At 37.3% G+C, this 26,160-nt stretch overlaps 1 protein-coding gene across 7 annotated transcripts in view; it reads right to left on the bottom strand.

Annotated features, from left to right (window-relative positions):
- Positions 1–25,288, bottom strand: part of LOC134207880 (partitioning defective 3 homolog) — a 449,770-nt gene extending 424,482 nt beyond the window's left edge. Inside the window, exons 1-2 of one of the 7 annotated variants that reach the window (XM_062683872.1) lie at positions 24,986–25,288; positions 23,895–24,425 (exon numbers count right to left, since the gene is read on the bottom strand). In XM_062683872.1, the coding sequence (XP_062539856.1) occupies positions 23,895–24,002 (108 nt within the window). In that variant the 5' untranslated portion in view covers positions 24,003–24,425; positions 24,986–25,288. Of the gene's footprint in view, positions 1–23,894; positions 24,546–24,851 lie in introns of all 7 variants that reach the window. The other 6 variants (XM_062683874.1, XM_062683873.1, XM_062683871.1 and 3 more) reach the window with 6 other exon arrangements.
- Between the last annotated feature and the right edge of the window lie 872 nt (positions 25,289–26,160).

Here is a 26,160-nt window from a genome sequence, read left to right as displayed (position 1 = left end):
TCGTATATGTTTTTCAACGTCAGATGATTTAAATATGCCACGGAACCTAAACACAGCACCAGGTACGTTGCCGCACGAATGCACAAGCAGCCGATGATCAGTGCAAATTGCGTATAACCTGTTATACTTCGATCACCTCTCATCCAAGAAGCAAAGATAGCTGAGGGGTATCGTTCTAGGCTCTCACTCAGAGCGTCTATGTTCGACGCTCGTTCGGTCCGCTTTTTTTGTTCAAAAACATATTATTTATAAACAGTTTTTATTTTCTATAACTCAATATAAAATTTTTAAAACGACTTCTCTGCGTTTTAGATTAAAACATCGATTTGTCAAATCTGAGAGCCGAGAGCACTCGGCACTCATCCTGACCCTCTTTTTTTAAACATAATTTTTTGATATAATACAAATAAGTTTTATACAATTTTTATTTTACTAAATGCCAAATTTTTAAAACGACTTCTCTGCGTTTGTAAACAAATTTACCTATAATTTACCTATATGTTAGACTACATATCTACACTACACAAGTCTTTTACTCGAAATAATTAGACTTTCATGTTGCCAATCTAAAATAAAATTAAATTTCGAACCCGAAAAATCAAATTACTTTCGGCTAAAATGTGTTTTAACGTTTTAACAATCTTTTTAAAATTGACGCCCTATATCCCTTGCCGGGTGAAATAAAAAAGCATCATCCGGTCCCCATTTTGTTTACTTATACTGACTAATAATGACCAATAAAAAAATAATGTTGTTATCATTTAGTATAAGTTATTACAGACTAGTGCTTTAACTCTATTATTAGGTAAATTAAAAAAAAAACAAACTGTTGGGCAGAGCTGTCGAAAAATATTCGCACCAGAAGTCCACCATAAAACACGTTTTGAAATTTAACCTCCGGAATGAGTCATCGACAAACTAAATGATCGAACTTAGATTACTACATGATCCAAAAGATGCGTGGATTGTAGAAAAGTTTGGATACATTTCCATTGATTTGCAAGAATGAAAAATTTTCTCCGAATCCTTCCGAAACTCAGCTTCTTCCACATAATCCGATTGCTATTTGAAATCTTCAAACAGATATGTTGTCACCATGAATGTTCCAATTAATTGGTCTAGCGAAGTCCAAGATTTAGGACTTATGAATAGCATGAATTAATTAACTATCAAAAACCACACATAAGGTATGCAAGCGAAAAGGTACGAATATAGTAAGTTAATATTTATAAAAAAACAAAACCATTTACTAAAATAAATTGTTTTATTAACAAATTAATTGTTAGGCCAGCCATGTTTTGCCAATATGGATTATTTGCTGCAACGCTAGGAAGAATGCCTACAGAGGTTTCAAATTAAATGTTGAAATTGATTCTGAAGTTGCTTCCCGGCACACCAAAACATTATGAATATTAGGTGACATATTTAAATGAATTGACGGAATTGACACAAAAGCACATGATGTAAACTCAATCGTAATGTTTTTCAACGTCAGATGATTTAAATATGCCACGGAACCTAAACACAGCACCCGCGCGTTGCCGCACGAATGCACAAGCAGCCGATGATCAGTGCAAATTGCGTATAACCTGTTCTACTTCGATCACCACTCTTCCAAGAAGCAAAGATAGCTGAGGAGTATCGTTCTAGGCTCTCACTCAGAGAGTCTATGTTCGACGCTCGTTCGGTCCACTTTTTTTTTCAAAAACATATTTATAAACAATTTTTATTTTCTATAACTCAATATAAAATTTTTAAAACGACTTCTCTGCGTTTAAGATTAAAACATCGATTTGTCAAATCTGAGAGCCGAGAGCACTCCCACGCAATCCAACACCACCAACAGATAGCCGAAATCTTCACCATATGTTAGGCTACATATCTACTCATGGTTTTTAATCGAAATAATTAGACTTTTGTGTTGCTAATCTAAAAGAAAAATAAAATTCGAACCCGAAAAATTAAACTATTTTCGGCTAACATGTGTTTTAACGTTTTACCAATCATTTTAAAATTGACGCCCTATATCCCTTGCTGGGTGAAATAAAAAAGCATCATCCGGCCCCCACTTTGTTTACTCGCTTTCGTCAGGGCCAATGCGGTGTGTTGGTGATGCTTCCTTCTGCGATATTCATCCGACGGCAAGCGACTGAAGCGAATGCAGTGCCGTTCGCTCCCGCCGAAATGTGCTTGCATAGCGTCCTCACGCAAACCAACTACGCTCCCATACGCTTATTGCACGCCACAAAAAAGATACCACTTGAGAAGTTCACTCGTATATAGGGTATGCGAGCGCATGATAGCAAAATAATAGAAAAAATGAGCCTGATTACGCTTAGTAAAGAGAAACATTATTAATTATTGAACAGATTTCTCTTCGTTAAAGGTTACCCAAATAAACACTTATAGGGCGATCATGCCCTCAGTGGAGACAATGGGTTCCTAATAATATTGTTCATCATTGCATTACTGAACGTTTGCTTTACTTGAAACGACACGTTGTAATTATGCCATTATAAATACTAATTGAAAACAATAATTTCCCCAACAAATTGGCTTTCCTACCTATATACTGCCGCCGTAAGCGTTACTGTTCTATATTTTCTTCCAAGCAAAATCAATATTGGACGATTATGCTTGCGACGGCAGTATAGTGGAGCTCATTTTACCTCCGTGAAATTTAGATTAATTATCAAGACGAAATGAATCCAATTTCATTTCTAGCTAATTCAAAGTTTGTCTATTAGTTAATGCATTAAAACTACCAATTTCGAATTATCAAATACATATTTTCTTTTATTGATTCAATAATACTTCCAATATTCGTACCGTCACCCTAGCAGAGTGAACTCTGTGGCTTGGAAAAGAAATGAACATATACCAATTTGATGAATACTGTACGACTTATATTTACTCATATCAAGTGTGATCCGATGGTTATGTGGTACAGCAAGCGCTTTCCACCCCAGTGGTCAGCAGTTCGAATCTAGGTGTAATCAGTTGAGAACATTTTGCTATTTTTTTATTCGCAAAAACAGTTTTTTGGCCATAACTCCAGATTGCGATGAGCTATTGATCTAATTTTCAATAGCAAACAATGGGACTGAATTCCGCGTCGTCTGCAACTTGTTGCGAGCCAATCGGACAATGGGAAGTTCAAAAAAGTGTGTCTACAAAATTTGTACACATACACACATACACACACACACATACATACACACATACAGACTCAGTTCGTCGAGCTGAGTCGATCGGTATATAAAAATCGGCCCTCCGGGCCTCCTATCAAAATTTTGTTTTTGAAGCAATATTATAGCCTTTACGTACACTTAGTGTACGAGAAAGGCAAAAAGTAGATCAAAAATACTGTTTTTTTGAGGTACACCCTAATCCAATTAGGTAAAATTGCTCTAAATCAGCCAACTTAAGAGCTACAGAAATTTTTTTGGCGATATTGATTGGAATAAGCTACGCTACAACATTGTAGAACATAACATGTCAATTTTACGAGAAATAAAAAAAAAATTCTTATTTTTTTTATATGACGGGCCACCCTATTTTTCGGTAGAACCATAATGATGGCCTTACTATTGCGAACAATTTTGTAGAACAGCAGTTTTTTCTAAAAAATATAGTTTTGGCGTAAAATGCATCTTTCCGCGTAAATCTGTATCCTGGACCATAGTGCAATCTAGCACAAATAATACGGATTCGATCGAATAGGGTTTCTCACCCCATTCCCGGCCTAACATGCGCACGACTGCATTATTTAATTGATATTTATGACTAGGGGCAACTTTTCTGAATTTTGTGGGCCGTGTAATATTGCGATGGGGTTCACCTCTGCTTAAAAAATAGTTATTCTGGCTAAACACCGCTTGAAAAAGCTTTTATTTGATTTAAATTAACATGGTGCAGCACTCATTTCAGTCATAGGCGATTGCTTATCCGGCATACCCCAAATCTCCTCGGCATACGCAATATTTTACTCAATCTCTCAACATCTTACTCTCATTCTATCAGAACGATAGAAAATGCAACGTAAACAAAAATGTACACGTTCCACGAAACCAAGATGCCAGATTTATTTAGTTGAGAAGAAATATTTACTCATCCAAATTTCTTCCAAACACTTAAAAACAATATCTTTTCCACCTTTTGAAATCGAGAGAATTATAAATAACATGATAGCGTCAACGTATTAGACAGTTTTCCTATTAACGATGAAGGATTATCTTCATACTAAAATAAGACTTATGGCCTTTTGGCAGCACTGTACAGCTAGAAGTTCTTAGGCCGAGGTGAATTTTTGTTCGGTTTGAGGATACATTTTTAAATGTATTCCAATATGTTTATATAAAATCTAGTGATACGAACAATTACAAAAGATTGAAGTGCGTGAGTTTAGCATTATTGTGTGGTGATAAACAGCCTGAAGCAATGGTTGTATCGAGCACTGTGACGATTTTCAGGTAGGTGTTTATTTGATGATACCGTTTTGTAAAAGTGGAAAGAATCACTCCGGCTCAGTGGTGTTGCAACGAAGAGCAAAAGTTTGAAGTCTACATTTTTATTTTCTATAATTGGATCGATTAGGAGTGAAATAAATGGTTGAAAAATATTGAGTATTGTGCGAGATAAATAGGAGACTTTTTTAAAATGATCAATCATAAACCTACGGCTACTAAACAGTATAAATCATTAGCTTTCTGTGCAGTGAGCCGGGAATGGGGTCCATAGGCCCAAGTAGTGATTTACCCTATTAAAACTTTTTTCCAACAAGATAAACAAACCGTAACAAACCGTTCCTGGAATATGTACGGAATTCGTCTCGAATGCTGTCCGGATTTTTTTTCCGGAATTCTTCCTGGATGATGGCTGCAACCTTTTCCGTATTCTGTTCAGAATTCTATCCAAAACCCTTCCAGTATACTGACCGGAATCCTTCCCAGATCCTATCCGAAACCCTTCCCGGATTCTGTTCAGAATCCTTCCCGAATTCATTCCAGAATCCCACCCCGGATTCTGTTCGGAACTCCTCTCGGATGCTGTACGGAAACACTCCAGGATTCCGACTGGAATCCTTCCTGGATTTTGTCCGGAATCTCTCTCCGATATGGTTCGGAACCTTTCCCGGATTCTGTCCGTAATTCCTCACGGATGCTGTCCGAAATCATTTTCGTATTCTGTCCTGAATCCTTTTCAGGTTCAATCAGAATGCCTTCCTGAATTCTGTACCAAATCCATCCCGGATTCCGTCCGGAAACCTTTCCAGAATTTGCGCCAAATCCATACCAGGTTCTGTCTGGAGTCCATCCCGGATTTTGTTCGGAATACTTCCTGAATTCTGTCCGGAATCATTTTCGGATACTGCCCGCAATCCTTCCCGGATTCTTACCAGAGTTTTTTCTCGGATTTGTTTGTAATTCATCCCATATTCTGTCCGAAATCCTTCCTGGATTCTGTCCGGAATCCTTCTTCGATTTTGTTCTAGAATCTTTCCCGGATTCTGCTCGGAATCATTTCATGCTTCTGTCCAGCATCCACTCAGATTCTGTCAGGAATCCTTACCCAATTCTGTCCGGAATCCTTTCGCGATTCTGTTACAAATCCTTCCCGGATTTTTTTCAGAATCTTTTCCGGATTCTGTCCGGTATCTCTATCGAATTCTGTCCCATTTCATTTCCCGGTTTCAGTTGGGAATCCTTCCCAGGTTCTTTCCGAAACACATCTCAGATTCTGTTCAAAACTCTTCCCGGTTTGGAAACCTTTCTGGATTCTATCCGCAATCCTTTCCAGATTCTGGGCAGCATCTTTTCCCGATTCTGTCCTGATTTTTTCCCGGATTTTGTTCAGAATGCTTTCCAAATTCTGTTTGAAATTTCTTCCAGATTCTGTCCGGAATCCTTCCCCGTTTCTGTCTGTAATCCTTCCTTAATTCTGCCATGAATCCTTCTCTGATTCTGTCCGTAATCCTTCCCGGTTTCTGTCCGTAATTCTATTCAGATTCTGTCCATAATCCTTTCCGGATTCTGCCTGGAAACCTTTCCGGATTCTGTCCGAAAAGCTTTCCAGATTATGTTCGGAATCTGTCCATAATCCTCTCCCAATTCTGCCCGGAATTTTTGTCCGGAATCCTTTTCCGTTTCTGTCCTGAATCATTTCTTCATTCTGTTCGGAAACCTCTCGTATTCTATCCGGCATCCTTTCCGAGTTCTGTCCGGAAACCTTTTCGAATTCTGTCCGCAATCCTTTCCGGATTCTGTCCGGAATTCGTCCCCGATTCTGTTCTGAATCTTTTCCGGGTTCTGTCATGAATCCTTGCTTAATTCCTTAATTCCCGGAATCCTTTCCGAATTCTGTTGGGAATGTGAACCGCCTTTCTCGATTCTGTCCGGAATTTCTTCCAGATTCTGTCCAGAATCTTTTCCCGGATTCTGTGAGAAATTACGGAATCTGCCCGGAAACCTTCTCGAAATTCTGCCCGGAATACTTCTCGGATTCTGTCCAAAATTCTAATCGGATTCTGCCCGAAACCCTTTCCGGATTCTGTCCGGAATCCTTTCCAGGTTCTGTCCAGAATCCTGAATCTTTCCCGGATTTTGTTCGGAATCCTTTACGAATTCTGTCCGGAATCTGTCCAGAATCCTTTCCCGATTCTGCCCGGAATTGATTGTAGATTCTGTCCGGAATTCTTCCCCGTTTGTGTCCGGAATCCTTTTCGGATTCTATCCGGAATCCTTTTTGGATTCTGTCCGGAATTTTTTTCGGATTCTGTCTGGAATCCTTTTCGGATGCTGCCCAGAATCCTTCCCGGATTCTGTGCTGAGTTCTATTCATATTCTGTCCAAAATCCTTTCCTAGTTCTGTCCGGAAACCTTTTCGAATTCTGTCCGCAATCCTTTCCAATTCTGTTCGGAATTCTTGCATTATTCTATCTGGAATCCTCCTTCTATCCAAAATCCTTCCCGGTTTCTGTCTAGAATCCTTTCCCGATTCTATCCCGAGACCTTCCCGGATTCTGTCTGGAATTCTATTCGGATTCTGTCCGGAATCCTTCCCCGTTTCTGTCCGAAATTCTATTCAGATGCTGTCCGATTTTTTCCGAGTTCTGTCCGGAAACCTTTTCGAGTCCATGCATCATTTTGTGCGGAATTCATCTCGGATTCTATTCGGAATCCTTCCCGATTCTATCCTGAATTCTTCACGGATTCTGTCCGGAATTCTATTCGGATTTTGTCCGGAAACCTTTCCGGATTCTGTCCGCAATCCTTTCAGGATTCTGTTTAGAATCCTTCTCGGATTCTGTTTGGAATTCTTTTCGGATTCTGTACGAAATCCTCATCGGATTTTTTTCTGAATCCTTTCCAAATTTTATCAGGAGGCTTTCCTGAATACCTTCTCGGATTCTGTTTGGAATTATTTTCGGATTCTGTACGAAATCCTCTTCGGATTTTTTCTGAATCCTTTCCAAATTTTGTCCGGAGCCTTTCCTGAATACTTTCTCGATTCTGTCCGGAATCTTTTCTAGATTTTGTCCAGAAACTTTTGTCGAATCTTTCCTGTATCTTTCTCGGTTTCTGTCCGGAATCCTTCCTCAATTCTGTCCGGAATCCTTCTCGGATTCTGTCCGGAATCTTTCTCGGATTCTGTCCGGAATCCTTCTCGGATTCTGACCAGCATTCTTCTAGGAATCTATCCGAAATCATTCCCTTATTCTGTTCGGAATCCTTTCCAGATTCTGTCAGGAATCCTTCATGGATTCTGTTCAAATACCTTTCCCAGATTCTGTCCAAAATTCTTCCCGAAATCTGTCCGGAAACCTTCACGGATTCTACCACGACTCTGTCCGGCATCCTTCAGGGATTCTGTTCTGAATCCTTCCCGAATTTTGTATGAAATTCTTTCCGAATTCGGTCCGGAAACCTTCCCTGAATCTGTCCGAAAACCCTCCCGGACTTTATCCGGAATTTTCCACGGATTTTGTCTGGAGTTCTTTCCAGATTGTGTCCGGAATCCTTTACGAGTTCTATCTGTAATCCTTTCCGGATTTTGTCTGGAATTCGTTACGGATTCTGATCGAAATTCGTTCCAGACTCCTTCAGGAAACCTTTCCCGATTCTGACCGAAATCATTCCCCAATTTCGTCCTAAACATTCACGGATTCTGTCCGCAATCCATCCCGTATTCTATCCGGAATCCTTCTAGGATTCTTTTCGAAATTCTGCCTGAAATTCTTACTTAATTCTGTGCGGAATCCTTCCCGGACTCTGTTCGAAATCCTTCCTGGATCTTTCCCGGAATCCTTCTCGTATTCCATCCGGAAAACTTCCCGAATTCTGTCCTGAAGTCTATTCGAATTCTGACTATAATCCTTCTTGGATTCTGTCCGAAATCCTTCCTGACTTTTGACCGGAATCCATTCCGAATTTCTTCCTAGATTCTGTCCGGAACATTCTCAGGAATCTATCCCAAAAGTTTTTAGGATTCTTTTCCGCATTTTAGAGAAAAATGTCACCGATAAGTTGAATGTAAGTGAACTTCGGAGCTTTTGAAGAGAAACTCGATTATTCGAACCAACTTTCACTAAAATTTGTAAATTTCTAAGATTGTCCTGTGACTCTTGAAGATATTTTGAATTCTTCTTCTGCTTCTTAGGACATTCCCACCTGGCAGCTTAAGGTCTGAGGGAAGCTCTCTCGCGGTAGAGCGCTATTTTCGTACTAAAATGTTTATAACTCGGAACTGGGAACGAATTTCGCTTATCCCAACTGACAATCTCTTTGAAATTTATCAAGGAATGTTCCTACAAAATTTCATGGACCTACTATTTCCCAAATTTGAATTAAGCTCTAAATACTGAACTATTGTACAACTGAAATTTTCGCTTCTCAGTACCTCTCTCCGATGATTTGAGGCACAAAGGAACCGAATTTCGCAAAAACCAACTGACAAGTTTTGAATTTTTCCAACGATCATTTTGATGTAATAAAAAGTATATGTCACCGCAATAAATTTTGCAGGAAGCTCTTTTTACTCCAACCAAGTTTTTCAATTTCCATACAAAAGTTACCATTTCGGGAGAGCAGCCAACAGCATATTTTCTTGTGGCGCACGGCAGGCAAGGAGCGATGAGAGCGATAGAAAGTCCGTCAGCTTTGTATCTAGTGTGACACTAGAAAAAAGCGTATTCCTATTTGTGAACACGCGGATAACAAATACATAAATTGAAATCAAATATAGGAATGAGATGAGATAAACAATTTAAAATAAATAAGACAAATCAAACAAATAAGCCAAACTAAACAAATAAGGCAAATAAAGCAAATAAGACAGAAAAGACAAATAGGACAAATTAGACAAATAAGACAAATTCCTTAGGAAGTTCCTCCAGGAATTTCTTCGAAAGTTCCTCCTGGAATTTCTTCGAAAGTTCCTCCAGGAATACCTAAAGAAATTCCTCCAGGAATTCATTCGGAAGTTCTTCCAGGAATTCCTAAGGAAGTTCCTCCAGGAATTCCTTCGGAATGCTCTTGCAGGAATTCCTTCGGAAGTTCCTCCGAGAATTCCTCCGAAAAATCCTTCGAGAATTCCTCCGGAAATTCCTCCACCGGAAATTCCTTCGGGAATTCCTCCGGAAGTTCCTTCAGGAATTCCTTGAGGAACTTCCGAAGGAATTTCTGGAGGAACTTCCGAAGGAATTCCTGGAGGAACTTCCGAAGGAATTCCTGGAGGAACTTCTGTAGGAATTCCAGGAGGAACTTCTGAAAGAATTCCTTGAGGAACTTCCGAGGGATTTGCTGGAGGAACTTCCGAACGAATTCCTGGAGGAACTTCCGAACGAATTCCTGGAGGAACTTCCGAAGGAATTCCTTTAGGAACTTACTTTATTTTTCTTCTTAGTCTTATCTATCTTATTTGTATTATTTGTCTTATTTGTCTTATTTACACCAGCACCACTGTTATCACCTAAATACTTTTCAAAGCTTGTGTGGAAACCTTGTACAAAAATCCTCCCACGATATTTTCTAATGTTGTTCTAGAAACGGCTCATGTTTTCATTTTCCAAAACCAGCTGGAGTTTGTTTATTTTGATTTCCTCATTGCGTGATTGGTCGGCGCTGTTGCTGTTCTCTCGCCGAACCGCTGCATGAGTGATAAATTTCTTCCGCATTGTTGCCAATTCCTTTTGTTCTCCGTTTACGGCAAATTCTCAAGCAATTGTAAACTGCATAATGATGAAATCATTTTGGCGACACTGACAGCGTCATTCTGGCGGGCTGAATTGGGAAATTTCTCTCTCAGAGAGTGCTACCACGTGCTTTTTTAACGGAAAACCCTTCCCTCAGACCTTAATGTTCATACAGCACCTCCACAGTTATTAACTGCGAGGTTTCTTATCCAAGATACCATATTTGCATTCGTGTATCATGACGCTAACACGAATATACAATTTCCAACTAATTTTTTTTTCCAAAAAATATCCGAAATGAGTGAAACAACTGAAAATGAGTAAACAACTGTGAGAATTACCGACTTAAGTGTTTTTTATGAATTTTATCAACTTCATTTATGGGGTTTCTACACGGAACGTGATGACTCGTTTCGAACGATAAAGTTTTGCCAGAATCATGTTCATTAGGGTGTCCCAAAATTGGACCAAGTCTGGGATTTTTGGGGCTCAACCTTCAAATGAAAGCTTAGGGTATAACAAAAGAAAAATTGTTCTACGACAACTCTGGGAAATGACGTTTAGGGGTGGCCCCGACGCGTTTTATGAAAAAAGTGCATTTTTTATAGGTAACATCGAAAATACCGGTATATCGGAAAGAAATTCGGTGAAACCCATCCATTTTATATTTTTTACATTTAACTTAGGGTCTATACTTTATGGTAAAACTTTGATACCGCATGTTTTAGGTCTATATATTTTTCACTGATGCTTTAAATGCCCAAAAATGATGAATTTTTCTTAATATTTTTTTATTAATGCATCCAAAAAGGGTATCCATCATAATGCTTTCAAAACTAGATATACATAGAAAGGTGGGGAATTTTATAACGAATATTTTGCTAAAAATAGCAACCTCCTATCTCTATCCGTTTAAAAGTTATTCACGATTTACTGCAGCTTGGAAAAAGACTTTTTGAAATTTCGGATCATAATACCTGGATCATGTTTAAGTAAAGAAACGCCTACTTTTCCATACCAACCAAATGAGCGCTTTGATAACCAATATAGTATTCATATGAGTTGCATAAAATTGATTTTAATACTTATTTGAGTGTTATAATGGAAACCCAACGATGGACCAGCAGTAACATGACTGACTACAAATTGTTCAGTTAGTCTGGGTGAGTGCTCAAATAGATTGATGAATATGGTTTCAAAACTACCCATAGGTAGGTTCAGTTTTCGTGTCATGGTTTGTCGAGCTGTGCAATGTTTCTCGATAACATGGAAATTAGTTGTTTTGTGACCATCTTGATTTTTTGCAAGAACGATCATGTGAAGCAAATCCAGCTAGATCATTTTGATATCGATTTGTCATATTTTACGCCATATTGAAGCTTATTTTACGCCATTGCAAAAAATAGTGTGTGCAACTAATTGCAAAACTCGATTTTATCAGCACTCGTAGTATTTATCTCATTCGGCAAGCCTCGTTGGATAAACGTACAACCATGCTGATTAAATCATCTTTTTGCAACTAGTTATACAAATTACTATTATCATTATTATTTTATAATGCATATTGAAATATTTGGCATCTACCATCTACGGAATCTCTGGAAATAAGAACAACCTACACTAATTACGAACTATTTTGCCTACCAATACTGAATACAATGATAAATTGATTGCATCGATAAATCGGTACCAAAATGATCCAGCCGGATTAACTTCACATGATCGTGCTGGTTAAAAAATCAAGTTGGTCAGAAAACAATTAATTTCCATGTTATCGTGAAACATTGCACAGCTCACCAAACCATGAAACGATAGCTGAACCTACCTATGGGTAGTTTTGAAACCATATTCATCAATCTATTTGAGTACTCACCCAGACTAACTGAACAATTTGTAGTCAGTCATGTTACTGCTGGTCCATCGTTGGGTTTCTATTATAACACTCAAATAAGTATTAAAATCAATTTTATGCAACTCATATGAATGCTATATTGGTTATTAAAGCACTCATTTGATTGGTATGGAAAAGTAGGCGTTTCTTTACTTAAACATGATCCAGGTATTATGATCCGAAATTTCAAAAAGTCTTTTTCCAAGCTGCAGTAAATCGTGAATAACTTTTAAACGGATAGAGATAGGAGGTTGCTATTTTTAGCAAAATATTCGTTATAAAATTCCCCACCTTTCTATGTATATCTAGTTTTGAAAGCATTATGATGGATACCCGTTTTGGATGCATTAATAAAAAAATATTAAGAAAAATTCATCATTTTTGGGCATTTAAAGCATCAGTGAAAAATATATAGACCTAAAACATGCGGTATCAAAGTTTTACCATAAAGTATAGACCCTAAGTTAAATGTAAAAAATATAAAATGGATGGGTTTCATCGAATTTCTTTCCGATATACCGGTATTTTCGATGTTACCTATAAAAAATGCACTTTTTTCATAAAACGCGTCGGGGCCACCCCTAAACGTCATTTCCCAGAGTTGTCGTAGAACAATTTTTCTTTTGTTTTACCCTAAGCTTTCATTTGAAGGTTGAGCCCCCAAAATCCCAGATTTTGTCCAATTTTGGGACACCCTAATGTTCATAAGACGATTCTACGCGTTTCGGTAGAGGCAACCAGAAGCGACGTCAACGTTTTTATGAGATTTACAGATTTGCAGCAACGTTCACAGCAAGCTGTCTCGGCCAAGGCGGCCCATTCAATTCCCTCCCAGAATACGCCATTCCGGATGGCAGCTAACGACATTGTCGCAGGGGCACACAATGTATCGGATTATTCTTTATCCAAGAAGCACCTATGCTGGAATTGCTTTAGATCTGAACACGTTGCATGGAACTGCCTATATCCGTTCAGTACAGCGCTCGAATTTCTCACCCTGATCAATCTACCAAAAACCCCATCCGGCATATCAGTGGAAGCTCCCCGAAGTGTTTTTGCAAGTGTTCCGCCAGTTTGTCACCTCACCACTGTCGATACAAGCATAGAACAAACACTACAACGATTCTGGTATTTTGTCACATGATGATTTTTGAGGACAACATTTGAAGTGTACCAAAAATGGCTCATTACCATAACCTAGATGTGGATGATGCAATTTTTTGCAATCAGATATTGAAGATATTGCAGTTTAAACTGTCAGGTGAATATATTAAAAACATATTTAAGATTCTTCAGTGGCGTCGCGTAACCTCACTTTTTACCTGTGCACTGATACGAAAAATGAAAATTTTGATATTTTTACAGCCCAAATGGAACATAAAATTATCAGAGTCGTTTAAGCTAATCAAAATCTAGTGATTCTATGCATTTTTGCAGCGAAAATCCCTAAATTAAGATCCAGTGCACAGGTAGATTGAGGTTAGGGAAACGCCACTGAGATTCTTTCAAGTAGAAACAAACGTTGAGACAATAAATCGGCTTTGATTTGAACGAGAAATCGAAAAATGATTTCATAGACACCGAATCTCGCTTTCCAGAGAGAATCTAATAGAAAGTCTTCTGTATGTTCAACATTTTCGTAGCACAGCCAACAGGTGGAATCATCACCTTCCATCTAACTGCAGCAAACCTGTCGGCAAACAGGAAAAAAATGAAGAAAAGATGGAATAAAAAATCCTCGAAATCTATCTCTCGCATTCCTTTTCTCATTTCGACCGTGTAGAAGGAAGGCAGTTGGGCACTTGTTTGCCGCAATAAATTTCCCGCTCCCTTCTCCGAAGAAGAAAGCTTTCTAATTACGTTCCTTCATTCTAGGAGCCGTGCATCAGAGTTCTATCTTTTTTTTTCGTTGATTCCATTTCTCCAATCGGTGTGCGTGACGCGTCCGATCAGGGCCTCACCACGATGACGAATGACATCCTGCCTTGGTTCGGCCCGGTGCATCGTTACGGAACGTTAGCCACCTCCCTTACCGGGGTTCCGAGAATAAAATTCGGTTCCCTTCGTCAGGGACCCCAATCCGGGACTCTACACGAGAATCAAGGGGCCAAACCTTGATTTTATCCGAGGAGGAAATGCATCAATTAGACCGAACCCTTGACGCGCTACGATGACGACGACGACGGGCGACGCAGAAGGGTAGACAATCAAAACGGGTGAGTGACACGTTCTCGTCACTTTCGGAGTTGTTCTCGAACATAGCGAGCGCGCGCGCGCGCACTAGCGAGCGGGTTAGACCGGAAGAGGATCATTATTAACGAGTTATGGTCCCCGCCTCGGCTTGGGCCTAGAATAGGCCTCGGAATCGAGACGATACGCAACGAACGGTTCTCGAACCGAGAACAAAAGGGACGAGATTCCTCGACGAAGACGACGGGCAAGGCCTTTAAATCGTTTTGCTGCTGGTGGTGGTGGTGATGATGATGATGATAATGGTGAAGACGACGTGCGCGCTCAGCTCTGCGCTGTGCATCTTCGCTTATGGGGTCTTTTTTTTGCAATGGGCGCGACCTCAACTCGAACTCAACCGGGAACCGGTTATTCGTGTGTGGAATGGATGCTGCTTTTGCCTATTCATGCGAATAACACGAAGAAGAGGTTTGCCACCCGACGAGGATGGATGGTTTGGTTACTTTACGTTTTTACGTATTTTTGCTTTTCTTTGTGTTCTACTGAAAAGCGAAAAGCTTTGCAACTCAAAGCATCACAGATCTTAAGTGATTTCCTTACGAAATGACTATGAGAATGGCGACATCAACTTGTTAGTTGAATGAATCCAATTTTCTTCAGACTTCCAACTGCGGGACCATTACAATCTGTTTTCTGCGTGCAGACAACAACATATTTCGGCCCTCCTTCTTCACCGGTACGGTGGGGAGTCAGAGGTCCGAGAGTGTCTTCGCGTTTACATCATCGCATCGCGGTCCAATACGAAAACAAATAGAAGCGCATCGCTCGGTTTCTCGGCGATGGCAATGGTGCTGGCTGTGCGTGGTGGTGATGGTGTCTTGGTTCGGTTGAAGTAGACCTCTTAGGCGGTCGTTGGTCGCCGGACGACAAAACCGTGCCCTGCCCGACTGTGGCCAACCAAACAGGCCCAGATGATGGTCGGTGAATTGCGGTGGGCTCTATGCAACCGACCAACCAACCAATGTCGGGTCGGGGAGATTGTCGTGTGATGATGAAGACGACGATGATGATGAGCCTTGTTTTGTTCACACTGTGGCGGCAGGCTGTGATTCTCGATGCGGGAATTTCAAGGTTGAACAGTGGTCGGAGGTCGATCGCATCGAATACGACGGACGAGCGAGGTGACGTCGTCGCCATGCTTCGTTGTTGTTGGTGTGGCTAATTATTGTTGCATTTTTCATCACTCATTTTTCACTCACGGCGATGTTATAGGCTAAATGAATGATTTTTCTCTATATTATACTTTTCTTATTTTATTACGAAGAACCTTTATCACTATCCGAATGAAGTATTTTTTTAAATTATTGATTATTCTGCTGGGATACATCTTGTTGAATATTGCGTTACGTTCGTGTAGTCTTTCTTATGATTGAAATTACGACAAGCAGTTTTCCGTTGACTCGAAGGGCTTCAATAAACTTACATGTTGTTAAACTATTTAAATACTTAACAATTTTCACAAAGTTCCTTTTGACGTGTTATCCACAAATAAGCGTATGTAAATCTGCAATACTTTTTGGTATGTACGTAGTTTGAAACATTCTTCAGAGCTCGATCTTAATGCTAGTTAACTCTTTTACCGCAAGTGTAGATTTTTATCGAAATCAATGAAACCCTCGAACGTCATGATGCAAGAATAGAATTTCAATAAATATACGGAATTCAAAAATCGTACACGCTGGGACGAGTGAGAGTCCAAGGCATTTATGTATGTTAATACTAGAGCTTGTAGGATTCTGACGCATTTTTAGGTATGCAGTGAGACTTCAAATCAAATTAATCGTTCTACGAAGCGAACAATTTTCCTTCGCGACATTTTACAGTCGATTAGGGAACGAATGCACTGCACAAGGGAATTCAAATTAATTTCGGTGGGGAATTCATTCGGATTCCATCGGGAAAATTATTCTAATCTTGTCGGGAAATTCATTTGGAATATCTATCCGAATATCGTCCGGAAAATTTTCAAATTCCGTCACAAATTCTATCAAAAATCGTCGGAAATTCATTCGTAATTTGTGTGGAAATTAATTAGAATCTCGTAGGTAGGTTCATTCGAATTTCGTCTGGAAAATCAATCTAAATTCATCGAAAAACTCATTTAAGTTTCGGCGGAAAATTCATTCGAGTTTCAGCGAAAACATAATTCAAATTTTGTCAAAAATTCATCCGAATTTCGTTATGAAATTTATTTAAGGTGAATCGCGTTGCAGTTCAATTAAAATTCTACATAGCGCTTTGAAGGGCACATAACTCGAAAAGTAAACGACAGACATAAACGGAAAGTAGTTTTTCACCTTTGCTCACTTGCAGCATACACGAAAAAATGGTTTCCAGATGTGCTAACCGCCTAAATATTCACATTTGTGCAAGCAAAAACGCGAGGTGAGGGATAGCACGGCCATTGTGGTTGCCATTTTTGGACACCGCCGTAACTCACCTTAAAATTCGCTCGGAAATTATTTCGCAATTAAACGAAAAATTAATTCCAAGTTCAATCAAATTTCGTCGGGAAATTCCTTCGAAATGCGTTTAAAAATCAATGAAACATTCTTTTCAAATTCATCGGGAAATTCATCCGAATTTTGTCAGACAATTCATTTCAATTGCATCGGGAAAACTATTCTAACCAAGATGAATACGCCACTAGGTGTTCCAATCTGCCAAATTCACGATTCAGCCATCTTGGATTTTAGAGCCAGCGGGTTTGTTGTCGTTTTGCACTGAAAATTAATTTTTCACCCCGCCTTCTTCTCTTCCATAAACTTGGAAGATTGGAGCCCCTAGTAGTGTATTCATCTTGATTCTAACCTTGTAGGGGAATTCATCCACATTTCATCCAAAAATTCTTTCAAATTTGTAGTTAAACTCATTCGATTTTCTTCAAAAAATTTGATCGAAATTCGTAGAGAAATTCAATCAAAATTCGTCAAAAAATTTCGAAATTCGTCGCGAAACTCATTCTTAATTCTTAGGGAAATTCATTTCAAAATCGTTATTCATTTGAAATTTGAAAATTTATTTCAATTCATTCGAAATTCGTAGAAAAATTAATTTGAAATCCGTCGAGAAATTCATTGATAAATTTAATTAAAATTCGTCGAGAAATTTATTTTGAATTCGTAAGAAATATGTAGAAAAATTCGTTCGAAATTCGTCAAAAAATTCATTCATAATTCAATCAGAACGCGCGGGATTTTTTTTTAATTCATCGGAAAATGCATTAAAAATTTGTCGGAAGTTCATTCGGAATTCGTCCGAAAATTCATTCGAAATCCGACGGAAAATTAATACATAATTCATTCAAAATTCGTTGAGAAATTCATTTGAAATTTTCAAAAAATTCAAATGCATTCGAAATTCTAAAAATTCAGTCCAACTTCATAGGAAAATTTATTCAAAATTCGATAAAAATTCATACGAAATTTGCCAGGAAAATCATTTCAAATTCCATCGGAAATTATTAAAAATTCGTCGAAAAATACATACGACATTCATCCGAAAATTCATTCGGAAATCGGCAAGAACCTCATTCGAAATTCATCAGAAAATGCTTTCAAAATTCAATCGGAATTCGTCGGAACTTTTTTTTAATTCATCGGAAAATGCACTCGAAATTTTTCGAGAGTTCATTCGGAATTCGTCCGAAAATTCTTTCAAAATTAGTCGGAAATTAGTTTGTAGAAAATTCTTTTGGAATTCGTCGAAAAGTTCATTCGAACTTAGTCGAGAACCACATTTGAAATTGGAACGATTTTTTTAATTCTCGGAAATTTATTCGGAATAAGCGAAGAAATTCATTCAAAATTCGTTCAAAAAGATTATACAAAATTCGTCTGAAATTCGTTGGAAAATTCATTCCAAACTCGTTTGGAAATTCATTTTAAATTTATAGAAAATTCATTCGTCAAAATGTGTTGAGAAATTCATTGAAAATTTGCCATAAAATTCATTCCAAATACATTCAAACTATATAGGGAAATTCGTTCCAAATTCATCGAGAAATTCATTTCCGAAAATTGTTCGGGATTGTTTTTTTAAATGCATTCAAAATTTGTCGGAAACTCACTCGAAATTCGCCCAAAAATTCATTCGAAACTCTTCAATGATTTCATACGAAATTCATTCAAAATTCTACGGAAAATTCGAAGAAAAATTCAAACGCATTCGAAATTTGAAAAATTTAACTTCATAGGGAAATATATTCAAAATTTGAAGGAAAATTCATTCCAAATGCATTCGACATGCGTCAAAAAAATCATTCGAAATTCATCGAGAAAATCATTTGAAATTTGCCAGGAAATTCATTAAAAAATTCATTCGAAATTCTTCGAAAAAATTATACAAAATTCGTCTTAAAATCAATTCAAAATTCGTTTAAAAATTCACTCGAAATTCGTTTGAAAATTCATTTCAAATTTGTAGAAAATTTAGTCAAAATTCGTAGAGAAATTCATTTAAAATTTGCCATAAAATTTATTCTGAATGCATTCAAACCAAATTCATTCCAAATTCATCGGGCATTCGATCAAAAACTCATTCTGATTTCGTCGGAATATTTTTTTTAAAAACTTGTCAGAAAATGCATTCGGAATTTGTCCAAAAATTATTCGAAGTTCGTCAAAAAAATCATTCGAAATTCGACGGAAAATAATTTCAAAACCGTTGGGAAATTCAATCGAAATTTGTAGAGAATTCATTTAAAATCCGTTGAGAAATTTATTTGAAATTTGTCACAAAATTCGATCCAAATGCATTAACAATTCATCGAAAAAATAATTTGCGAGAAATTCACACGAAATTCGTCCAAAAATTCATTCAAAATTCGTCGAGCACCACATTCAAAATTCATTGAGTACGTCGAAATATTTTTTCAAATTCGTCGGGAAATGCTTTCAAAATTTGTCGAATTCGGAATTTGTCCGAATATTCATTAAAAGTTTGTCAAAAAATTCATTCGAAATTCGACGGAAAATTCATTTTAAATCCGTTGGGAAATTCATTTGAAATTTGTAGAAAATTCATTCAAAATCCATTGAGAAATTCATTTGAAAAAAATCCTACGAGATTCGTCGGGAAATACATTCGAAATTCGTCCAAAATTTCGAGTTTAGAACGAATGTTCTGTTGAATTTTGAATGAATTTCTCGACGAATTTCGAATGAATTTGTGGACAACTGTTGTGAGCATTTTTTCAACGAATTTCGTATGTATTTTTGGACGAATTTCGAATAAATTTATGAATGATTTTTTTTTCGGGGAAATTCGTATGAATTTTTTCGACGATTTTGAAAGAATTTCCGGACGATTGCGAACGAATGAATGTTCCGACAAATTTGGAATGAATTTTCACACGAATTTCGTATGAATTTTTTGATGAATTGTCGGACGAATTTTCGATTGAATTTCCCGACAAATTTTTAAATAAACTTCCCGTTGAATTTCATCATTTTTTATATATTTTTGAATGAATCCGAAGAATATAGAAAGAATTTCTCGACGAATTTCGAATGAATGTTCCGACAAATTTGGAAAGAATTTCCCAACGAATAAATTTCTCGAATAATTTCAATTTAATTTTCGAATGAATTTCGAATGAATGTATCAGCGAATTTAGAATGAATTTCTCGACAAATATTGATTTTTATTGCCAGATCAAATGAATTTACCAACGATTTTTGAATGAATTTCTTGACGAATTGGAAACGGTTTCCCAAACTAATTTGAAATGATGTTCTTGACGAATTTGGCATGATTTTCTCGATTTCGTGGAAACATTTATTTAAAATTCATTGAAAAGTGTATTTGAACTTCATGGGAAATTCATTCGAAGTTCACCTCATTCGAAATTCGACCAACAATTCATCCTGAATTCGTCGTGAAATGCATTCAAAATTCGTCGAAAATTCATTCATCCGAGAAATTCATTCTCGTAAAAAAATCATTCGAAATTCGATGGAAAATTCATTCTAAATGCATTCACAATTCATCGAAAAATTATTTTGAAACTCGTCAAGAAATTTACACGAAATTCGTCCGAAAATTCATTCGAAATTCGATCAAAAATTCATTCTAAATTCGTTGGAGTATTTCTTTGAATTCGTCGGAAAATGCATTCAAAATTTGTAGAAAATTCATTCGGAATTCGTCCAAACATTCATTCGAAGCTCGCCAAAAAAAATCATTCGAAATTCGACGGAAAATTCATTTGGAACCCGTTGGGAAATATATTTGAAATTTGTAGAAAATTCATTCAAAATCCGTTGAGAAATACATTTTGATTTTGTGATAAAAAAAATCAGAAGGGTTATGTACAAGACACAACCGCCCAACGTAAACTACGTAAGGCAGTTTAGTTCATTGAGGATTGTTGTGTCATCTGCATGAATATTTTTTAGAAAATTCATTTGATTACTTATGTCACTGGTTTCGAACAAAACTAGCGTATCTTAAGATATGAAAATTGTTGGATACGACAATTGTTCAAAAAATTTACTATGAAAACCCAAATTTATTCCTCAGTGGTAATGATGCCTTTCTTGGATCCGAATTGCCTACATTTGGCATTTGATGAAATATTTCAATAGAAGAAGCCCTAGGGGAGCATTCTCTTTTCCGTTTGCAACATTTATTATTCAGAAACATTCCAATCATAGGCATATCTTGTTTTTTGTACATCACTAGAAATCATAAAATGTCAATCATGTACCAAAACCCAATTAATTTGGTTGTGATGCGCGCGAGTAGTAAACGTTGCGGACGGGAAAAGAGGGTGTGTGTGTTATTACAATCTAACTTCCACAGTCTGGCAGTGTCAATATGGATAAAATATTCGTACAATAATTTTATTAATATCAAGACTCTTGAATCAGGGAGCTAGAATGTGATAGCTCTATTGTAACTCATATAGCCCGTTTCAAGAACGTATGCGTTCCGAAGCTTTAGTCGTGTACAATAAGTACCGCATGATTGCACCCACGTATTATAAAAATATCTTAAGTGCATTCACACTTCCTGAATCAAAGTGAAATCCTTCTGATTCAGGCGCGCATTTAATTGGACAAAACGTTATTAGGCCGATATAAATGTTTTTTTTTTAAATATGCCCTCTCCCCTTCGGATTTTTGCTCAAAAATAACAATTTGAAGGGCAACAAAAAAAAATTACGGTAAATTTTGAGAACTTTCAAAACATTCTTTAACAAATCCGAGGAGTTTTTTTTTATTTTTTTTACATTTTAATATTTATTTTTTACTAGCAGACCCGACGAACTTTGTTTCGCATAAAATTGATTTATTCTCTGATAAGTTCTCGAGTTATGCAGAAATTTTTGGTGTTTCATTTGTTAGGAGCCAGGTTCCAAAGAGGAGAGGGGTCGCGAACCATCTTAAGAACCTTCCCCGGCCCCAAAAACCTCTGCATTCAAATTTTTACGCCGCTCGATTTAGTAGAAGAAAAAGAAGATTACCCCTTCCTCCTTGACCTTGCGTAGACCATAATTTTTAATAAATATGTGTAACGGTCTTGTTTTCAGTTTGCAAAAAACATGCTCAACATTTTTCCAAAGTCGTTTCTTCAATATAAACATGTTTGTGAAATTACATTGCAATGATTGCATTACTAGCAAGGGCATTGGTATTGATAACAATTGATTGTCTCATGCCTGCACAAACATGCCCCTATCTGCATCACTTTTTATACACCATGCACTACATTAGGCATTTTTGTTACATTTGTTTCGACCGCGATCACTGCTCCGGCTCCATTGTTCTACTTTTTGTGCGAAACACCGCACAAAAAGCAGAGTTCAAAAGCCGGCGACGGCTGAAACGAGACTCTCGCGGACAAGAAAAGAGGGTGCTGCCAAAATGATTCGATACCCTATTTTAACGTTCATAACCCAAAGTTTCAATATAACTGACAAATTGGTAGAGAATTTCCGAGTCGATTGATATATAAATCTCAAAAATCCATCGGAAGATAAAGGCGCTATTAAAGTTCAAAATCTTACATTATTTCGTGACGGTCTCGAATTTGGAAATTTTCATTTGTCACCCTGTATCCGAGTCTTCCCCTTAGACGTAGTTTACGTCAAAATTGGAATTAGATTCCCTTTTTTGGACGTATTTCAAATGAATTTGTCAGGATATTCATTCGAAATGCATTCAAAAATCGTTTAGACATTAATTTAAAATTCGTCGGAAAATGCATTCGAAATTTGTCGGAAAAATAATTTCAAATTCATCTCGTCAGGATTTTTTTTTACAATTCGTTAGGAAATTCATTCCAACATTCGACGGAAAGTTGATTCCAATTTTGGCGGAAAAGTCAGTTTAAAAATTCATTCGCATTACGTAGGATTTTTTTTTTATTCGTCAGGTAATTTGTCGTAGAATTTATTCAAGTTTCGGCGGGAAGCTCATTTTTTTTTGGAAAATTTATTCAAAATTAATAAGAAAATTCGTTAAGATATCATATAAGATTCATCCAAAATTCGACGCGGAATTCATTCGATGTTCGTTCAGAATTCATTTGCAATTCGTCGGGAAAATCATTCAAAATTTGTCGAAAAATTGCAAAAAAAATGTTGGAAAATTCCTTTCAATCTTATATTTTTTTTTTTTGGGATATTCTTTAGAACTTTTCTCAAGATTTTTGACGTAGAACTACGTCTGTCTTTTCTATATTGAGGTACACTTTACGATTGCAAAAAATCGAAAAACGTCACGAAAATATGAGACTTTGATCGTTATTATCTCAGCCGTTTCTCGATGGATTTTCAATTTTCTTGGACCATCCGATCAAGGAAGAGTCAACGCTTCATTTCCGATGTACACTGAAGTCGTTTTTTACGCGTTTTATTTTTACACGAATCGCTTTTATGCAATTTTTTTTCACTAGAATTTCGGGATTAACGTGATTCATTTAGACATATTTTGAAATTTATGCGGTTTTTTACGTAGTTATAATTTACGCGGCCCATATCCTCCGCGTAAAAGCTGACTCCAGTGTGTTACAATATTTATGTATGATTATTTACTACTGAACACTTGCTAACAGTTTAGCAATCGGTTTTGGTGAATCAGTCAAACTCGTAAGTGCATCGGAAGCTTCTTCTTCCATAGCACTACATTCCAACTGGAACTTGGCCTGCTTTTCAATCTATTAGAATAAGGAAAATAAGTTCAAAAGTAGTGTTTACCAATGCTTCGAATCGAGATACAATTATCGAATGACATCACCATGGTTTGTAATGCTCACTCAATCTCAGCAGACAATCACGAAAACTACCAGTACTGTCACGTAGTTCAACGTCACCTTTGCGTACAACCCGATTGGGCTGCACCTTTGAGTTTTTAAAATTGTTGAAAATATGTTTCACACACTACTTAATGTTTATGTAGATTTAATTTTCATGTAAAGTTTCATGAAAGAGTTCTCTGTAGATCAATGCAGCAGTTTTCATAAATACTGCCTCAACCTCGTAAACAACCTCCCATTCCAAAAAGAAAACCCTCGTCCTTTATTTTAAATGTCCTATAATATTACACCAGCGCTTACCTTTCTCTTGTATCGAATGATGGCCTCCTGCTCCAGTTTTCTCACGGTCATTCCCGGTGGGCACGGAACCACGAACCGTGCCGGACCGAAGCAAACCGTCACCTTCATGATGTCTCTGCTCGTCGTTGTCGTATGTTGTTCTGTCCTTACCCTCGCAGATTTTCCCCGTTTCCTCTTCGACTTGGGTGTCGTTTTTTTTCAAAGTTGCTTCGAAATCAAAAGTAGCCCACCGTACCTCGAGGACCGCAACTAAACTAGCATCCAGCGAATATTCTAACAGATCACTTTGGCTGCCTCGTTTCTCGAATCACAATCCCGAGCGGAATCATTGATAAACACTGCATTACTGCTGACGATGTTATTTTCAAAATCACTCATTGTTGTTCGTTTGGGCACACGGGGGTTGAATTTTCCAACACCTGCCTTCCTGATTGTTGATTAGTGTGTCGCCATGGCAACAGTCGATGTTTGAATTAGTCGCTTGCGTACTGCCTACTCTTCTATGCCGTAATCGAATCGATCATAGCAGACCTGCAAAAACATTCAGGCAGTCGATAAAACACTCAGCTGCTAAATACTTTCAGCATCACATTTATTGTCGTAGGTTAATTTAATTCAATATTGATTTATTGTACAGATATGTTTTTCAGGCTAAATTAATTATGAATGAATTTTGAATAATCGATTCTCTGCTTAATACCAAAATATAAAGTTTTTCATCCAATAAGACTGATGATTTTTACATTAACCAAACAGATGAAAACATTAAATTTTAATTTAGATATTCATAATATCATGATCATAAAAAGTACAAGAATATAGGTAAATATAAATCTCGAGTAATAATCTAGACTAGATGAAAGGATTAAAAACAAAAACGGTTGCTCTATTTCCCATTCCAATAATCCTGTTTATGCATCCTTCGTATTTTTTCAACTCGGGTCACCACGCACTGACCGAGAGGGATGCAACACGATGATGGTTTTCAATGATTGCAGCAGCAACAGCACCACACACACATTGACACATTTTACGTTATTTTTGTTGATGTTGTTGCTTGTTTTGCGATCTTCCTTTCCAAACACACTCACACACCAGAACGGGATAGCACGACGATCCTCGCGAGAACACGAAACGAAGAAAAACCACCTGCCGCCGTTGCTCCGCTTCCACTGATTCGATTAATGATTGGAAAAATTCTTAAACTCGTTTGCACGCACGCACTCCACACCAAAAAGACGATTGTTTAATCCTCCTTGTATTTATCTCACATTAATTCGATGTTTTGGAATGGAATTAATCTTTCCAGCGAAACCGATGCACACACAAAGCTGATAAAAGAACGAACAAAACACACGACACGTCCTACAGCGGCGAACTCACAAAACGGACTGAAGCGATTCGAAAAACGGGTTTCGCTGCAAAACGGTTTCGAAACGGCGGCGTTGATCCATCCAACGGAAAAACGTGAAAAACGGGAGAGAATATGCACGCTTAAAGTGAATTACGCATAGAATGCATAATTTTTACAAACGCTTAAAATCATTTACACAATTTTGTATATTTCAAGACAAAATCTACACGCTTAGTTCAGTTTACCTATAAATAGGTAACTGATTCACCCATATTTGGGTATTTTATAAGGTACCTATAATATGAGTGAAATTTACCAAGAATATTAGTAAAGTTTACTAATATTATTGGAAAAATTCATTTACCTATATATGGGTAACTTGATTTACCCATATTTGGATGAAAAATAAAACATTTCAAAATTGATACTTGACAATAAATATCAATTTTCTTCCGTGATATTTTCCTGACATAGAGCGTGTAGTTTTAACAAAAAATAGTTCCATTATATGCTAAAAAGATGTTTATACGTTCGGTTGAGTTATTGCTGCAGTCGTTCCCAGAAGTTTGAGAACGAAAACGGCAAAAAACATATCGATATGGAAAAAAAGACTCTTGAAACTATGGTGTTGGCCGAAGCCGAAGAAATGCGTGATCTATGTTGTTTACTATATCGGTAAGTGCGTGTAAATTTACTGGTCAAAATTATTGTTATTAAAAGATCAATTTTCTTGTTTTCAGATTATGTTGAGGCTTCCTTTTCGGAACTGACATACACGGCGATTTGTTTCCCTGATGCTCGTTTCCGGATAGCATCAAACCCGCGTCGATTTTACCGACCTGTACGTGCACCGGACCGGTGAATGCAAGCTCATCTGGAGATCTTTACAAGCAGAGCTATCGATAAAAGAGA

The sequence above is a fragment of the Armigeres subalbatus genome, chromosome 1 (assembly GCF_024139115.2).
Source record: "Armigeres subalbatus isolate Guangzhou_Male chromosome 1, GZ_Asu_2, whole genome shotgun sequence".
Classification (NCBI taxonomy): Eukaryota; Metazoa; Arthropoda; class Insecta; order Diptera; family Culicidae; genus Armigeres; species Armigeres subalbatus.
Note: the sequence above shows the minus strand (reverse complement) of the source record. Positions and strands in the feature narration are given on the sequence as shown.